This window comes from Quercus suber, unplaced genomic scaffold (assembly GCF_002906115.3).
Source record: "Quercus suber isolate HL8 unplaced genomic scaffold, Cork oak 2.0 scaffold_150, whole genome shotgun sequence".
NCBI classification, from domain to species: domain Eukaryota; kingdom Viridiplantae; phylum Streptophyta; class Magnoliopsida; order Fagales; family Fagaceae; genus Quercus; species Quercus suber.
In genome coordinates, this window is record NW_027069611.1 from 126,451 (window position 1) to 132,424 (window position 5,974).

General features: G+C 31.4%; 1 protein-coding gene across 1 annotated transcript; it reads left to right on the forward strand.

Moving 5' to 3' along the window:
- Positions 1 to 758: 758 nt before the first annotated feature.
- Positions 759 to 5,923, forward strand: LOC111984558 (serine carboxypeptidase-like 13; the record flags this gene model as incomplete). Its single annotated transcript, XM_065777188.1, is given in 12 exon segments — positions 759 to 1,045; positions 2,000 to 2,145; positions 2,474 to 2,550; positions 2,655 to 2,777; positions 2,891 to 2,993; positions 3,805 to 3,842; positions 4,006 to 4,107; positions 4,426 to 4,512; positions 4,598 to 4,729; positions 4,892 to 4,963; positions 5,042 to 5,160; positions 5,810 to 5,923. Coding segments are annotated over 12 exon segments (1,310 nt in total), but the record flags the coding sequence as incomplete, so codon positions are not given.
- Positions 5,924 to 5,974: the final 51 nt, after the last annotated feature.

Here is a 5,974-nt window from a genome sequence, read left to right on the forward strand (position 1 = left end):
TATTTTGGTCATTTTTTAGGTTGAGGTATTATTTTGATCATTTTTTAGGTTGAGAGTGTATTTTGGTCATTTTAGTAGTTTTGGGGTTGGGTAATTGAGTACCCAATTAAAACCCAATAAATATTAGTGTTAATTGGGTTTAATTGGGTTAATACTCATTTAACCCAACTAATAATTGAGAGATGCTACGTCTACAATAATTTTACAATATTTTTACAACAAATCACAGGTGGTTAGTTGTTATTGGTTCAAATTTGAAACTAATATTAAGATTACTTTTTTACCCCAACAATAACAATTAGTAACGACCTACCACTTAGGATTTGTTGTAAAAATATTGTAGACATATCATTTCTCCTAATAATTTGGTGGGTTTGGGTCTATTTTAGGTGGGTGGGTAGGTTTGAATTGATTTTACCACCTATTAAAGGCACACCACAACAAATATATGCTTTTGAGTTTTGAGACTAGCGTAGCTGCAATTTTAAACATATGGTTATGTATGCAATTTTAAACATGATACTTCTGACTTTTGACTTTTGACTTTTGAGACTAGAGTAATTTTCGTTTGGGATTCTTGGGGGGTCACGTGATGTTTATATATGGTCAAACAAACTTTAATATAAATTTTGAAAGTTAGATGAGATATAAAAATTACGGTATAAATTAACAATAAAGTTAGGTCGAATTTTTAATTTGAGACTTACAGATGGCATTGAAATTGATGTTAAATGTAACATAATATATATATATATATATATATAACAAAATTCTGTCTAGAATCTCTCTGCTACTTCAAATAGACAAAACACGGGCTCCATTTCTTGCTTGTTTTTGTTTTCGAAAGTATGGCACCAAAAGCAACTAAATATCAACCTCTAAGAATTGTGCAGCTTAACCCTTGTTGTTGTTGCTGGATGGGTTTGCGTCTACTTCTTCTGCTAGTTTTCTTAGTAGTAGTTGCCTCTGCAAGCTCAAACACTTCCAAGATTGTCACAACTCTACCTGGCTATACCGGTGAGCTTCCCTTCACGCTTGAAACCGGGTAAGTTTTAATTATTGTTATTGTTATCATCATCATCATCATCATCATGCTAGTTCGGGGAGATTTCTTTCCGGTGGCACAAAATATTTTGAGAAATGAACAGTTGTGTATTATGAATATATGATAAATGTCACGCATTTTTAATTTGCTTCTTACTTCTTTTTGTGTGTGGATAATGTGTTGACTGCAATGTGGATGAGGGATTCCATTTGAACCTTTGACGTTTCAATTGGAAACACAAAAAAAATGTCACAGTTGAGCTAGAAGTTTTTGACTTTTGTTTGTTGCCTTTTAATGTGACTGTAGGGGTATATTAACCCACACTTTTTAATGTTTTTTTGTTGGCTCTTATATTTTATACTTGCTTCGGTCACTTTGAACGATCTATTGTACTGTTTTATTGTTGTTATCTATACTACTATTTAAGGCGTTTTTTCTATTTGGTATCTTCATTTTTTTTTTTTGGTTCAAAATTGTCCATCACCCATAAGTTTAAGTATAGACAAAAGTAAAGGACAATCCGGTAAAAATATAACTCTAACTTTCACTAAATCATTACCTAAAAAATAAAATCACTCTTCTGTTGATTTTTAAATTATTTTATCCACTTATAAATTAGATTCTCAAATCACACTCTATCACGTTACAATTGTAACAAAAAAAAATTGTGAAAAATATTATAATTTCCTCAAAGAAATAAAAAATTCCTTTTTGTACTTTGCAAATAGGGTCAGCATCAATAACTGTTATAGGAAGGAACCCACAAAATTGTGTATTGTAGGAGCCCACAAAATTGTGTGTATTTAATGTAATCTCACCCAAAAACTGACACTGTGTTCCCAAAACAAGAATCCTGACTTTCCCAATGAATTTTATTATAACTCAAAAAAAATGATAATAATATGTAAATAGCAGTAGATACTGATTTATTTTGTTGGATACTGGTCCCTGTAGATACATTGGTGTGGGCGATAATGAGACCGTACAAGTATTTTACTATTTTGTTGAGTCCCAAAGGAGCCCTTCAAGGGACCCTCTTATGTTATGGATGAGTGGAGGCCCTGGTTGCTCTGGTCTTGCTGGTATCTTTTTTGAAAGTGGTATGCTACTCTTACTCATCTTTTCATTCATTTTAGGGATAATAGGTATTGAATTGGAATATAAATATATATATATATATATATTATTGAATTGGAATATATATTTTGAATTTTAAAATTGTACCGTTGAATTTCTTGAGTTAGTCGTATGTTATATTAAGGGTCTCATCCACATCACATGCAAGATAATTAGCTAACAAAGTATTTCCAACTAACTATTTATAGAGGATTCAAGTTTTAAATTTGGTCCTGGTAGGTACATGAATTGTGTCTAATTTACAAATTAAATTTCAACAGTCTTCTAAATGTATATCTCACAAATATATAGGTCCTGTAACCTTCAAACTTGGAGATTACAATGGGAGCCTACCAACACTTCAGGATAACCCATTTGCGTGGACACAAGTACGAATTTAATTGCACTAATTTGATTTTTATGCAAATTTCATATCAACTCTATTATAACAAAATTTATTCCATCTTATTGAAATGTGATGATGGTTTTTCAGAGCCTCAACATCATATATATGGATGGACCAGTTGGGACTGGATTTTCTTATTCAGAGAGCTTAGATGGCTATATTACAGGCGATTACAAATTTGTAGCACAAACCTATGAATTTCTACAAAAGGTGTGTGAGAAAATGGATGATAATAGAATACACTTAGTTAAGGTGTTTGTTTTTACAAATTTTATTTGATGAGGTGTTTAAATTTTTCTAAGTTAATTTCAATCTTTATGCAGTGGTTGAATGAGCACCCTCAATTTTTGGAAAATCAACTCTATGTTGGTGGTGAATCGTATTCTGGCCTACTTATACCAATACTTGTGCAACAGATAGTGTTAGGTAATATTTGTCAATGAGGAGGATCCAAACTTATCGGAAACTCTTCCTATTAACCTTTGTACAAAGTTTAAATCAAATCGGTTTGGAGCTATCTTTTCTAGCCCATTGCGTGATAATGTATAAGATTATCTACTCTCTTCAATTGCCACATAATAGGTTGAAGAAAGAAAACTCCAAATCAATTTGGAGCTAAACTTTTTCCTTATCCTCTATGTTTTGCATTTGCTAAATTCCCAAGTCACCATAACTTGGCTCTTCTTAGAATACAATGAAACAATTTAGTGAAATATCTCAATTTTCAATAACAATAACAATTACTACTACTTACTAATGAAGAGCCATGATATCTACAGGAAGGATTTTATATATATAGAAAAAATTTTGGTACAATTTCTTAGTTATTAAAATTTAAATTCTCCAATTAAATTCAACCATGTAGCGCATTGGTACCCAATAATGCAGCCAAATTGTTTAATTTAATTGGATAAACTAAGGTACAACAACTTCGAAACTATATTTTAGTTTTGAATTTTTCTAATAGTTGCTACTTGGTTTAAACCTAAATTTTAGTTAGGATTCTCTTCCTTTGAAAATAATCAATTTTATGGTTGGTTAGGATCATATATTGTAAATATAAAAATGTTTATAATGCTACATCATTTAAAATTTTAAATAATACAAGATACAAACAAAATAAGCCTAACTTCACCCCTCCCATAAACATGAACCAAAATTCTTTTTCCTTGAAAAGAAACACTAATAACAAGCTAAATACTCTCTCTAAAATTGGCATTGGATTTTGTTGTTGTAGGTAATGAAGCTGGAATTGTGCCAATGATTAATCTCAGGGTATGTGATCCAACTATATTTTATCAATAAAATAGAAAATGGCTTTAGAATATTGTTTCCAATAGAATAACTTTCTTTTTTTTTTTTTTTGTCAAAAATATTTAAAGCATTGTATTTTGAATATCAAAGTTTGGTTGATTGAATATTGTTAAATTGTCATTAGGGGTATGTGCTTCAGAACCCAGCGACAGATTCATTCACTGACACAAATGCAAGAATCCCTTATGCTCATCGCCTGACTCTCATATCAGATCAACTCTATGAGGTAATTTGATGTTTAACAAGTTTGTTCTTCTTCCAAATAGAGATAGAAAAGAAAATTCTATATGAGTTATTTGTATTTAAAGCATTTTTTTTTTTATTACAATAAGTCAATGACTATAAATAGTCTGATTCTAGCAGCCTTCTATATCCACTCTTATGTAAGCCTGTACCAGCATGAGTATTATTTTTAGTTGTTTTTCATTATTGTCTTTTTGATAATGGTTCCTTAGCTTGTATTTTTTTTTTTTTTTCTCACTAATTATGAATCTCTTCTATTCAATGCAATTACATTCTAAACTCTTATTTTTCATGCTTTTAGTCAGCCAAAACAAGCTGCAACAGCATTTATGTAGATATAGATGCTAGCAATTATCAATGCTCATCAGATGTTGATGCTATCGATGAGGTTAGAGGATCAAAATATTATTTAGACTTATTTCATCATCAAATTTCAATATGCACTGAGAACTGGTGATCATTTGAATTTGCAGCTGACAAGTAGTATCAACTCATTACACATTTTGGAACCATATTGTACTAATGGAATCCCAGAACCAAATGAAGACGTAGAGTCAGTTCGAAGATCTCTCTCAGAGAAGTCTAGTCATGCACATTGGTGTCGTGTAAAGCCCCTTTCTCTGTCTCTCAAACAAATTGTGTTTCGTTTTGTTTTGTTTTTTTTTTTTTTTTTTTTTTTTTTTTTTTTTTTTTTTTTTTTTTTTTTTTTTTTTTTTTATGTGTTATTATATCAACAAGTATCTAAGATATTGGTTTTTTTCATTCAGAGCTATAATCATATGCTCTGCTACGTCTGGGCGAATAATAAAGGTGTTCAAGAAGCTCTTGGAGTTCGACCGGTATGTGTAATCTATTCATATATCACAATAACCAGTCCAAACATAGAATTATTATAACATTTTTGTGATGCTAAACAGGGGACCAAAACCTTTTGGCAATACTGTAATACCTCCTTAGCTTACACCAAGGAGGTCACCAGTGTTGTTGGCTATCATCAAAATCTCACCAATGCTGACCTACGAGCTTTGATATACAGGTAAAATAGGTTTCTTACCCAAATTTCTCACTTAAAAAGTGCAAAAACCTGTTCAACAATATTCAAAGTTGTCATTAAGCACATTTAATTGTCTCTGTCACTTTCTATCTTGGGCTGTAGTCACAAAAATTTCATTAACATGAAAATTCTCAAAATGTTTTTGGTCTAAACCTCTTATTTCATTCATCAAGTAAAGTGTTTCTTTGCAAATAATTAGTGACTCCACTCACATCAAGGACCTTCTCTTTCCTCTGTTCCCCCACAATTTTGCCACCATAACATCAAGGTATTGGAATGCATAAACGTACCTTTTTCTTAATCAATTATTGAAATATGTTTAGATAGGTGATGCCTAAATTTTGGCAACAAAACTTCAACACCTTGTTATTTTTATTTATTTTCTTTTTTTGAAATCGTGGCTTACTTTTACTTCTGCTGTCGAAATTTGGCTTAGTGCAGTGAATATCAGTTAGCAAAACTAATATATGTCTTAAGTTAGCAATAGTACTAAATGTCTTAAGTTAGCAATAGTACTAAGTAATATACCAGGATTAATGCACCTGATTTCATCAAAACTCTGGGGTTAAAGAGTGCTTGAGTAAGAGTAATAGTAGAATGGGTGACTAATACATTCTTTTTAATCCAACAGTGGTGACCACGACATGTCAGTTCCACACATTGGCACAAAAAAATGGATAAATTCTCTCAATTTAAGTACAGACGAAAGCTGGAGAGTATGGTCTCTCAATGGTCAAACTGTAGGGTGGGTTTCAAAGTTTGCAAATCTCTTAACAATTCCCCCCCCCCCCCCCCC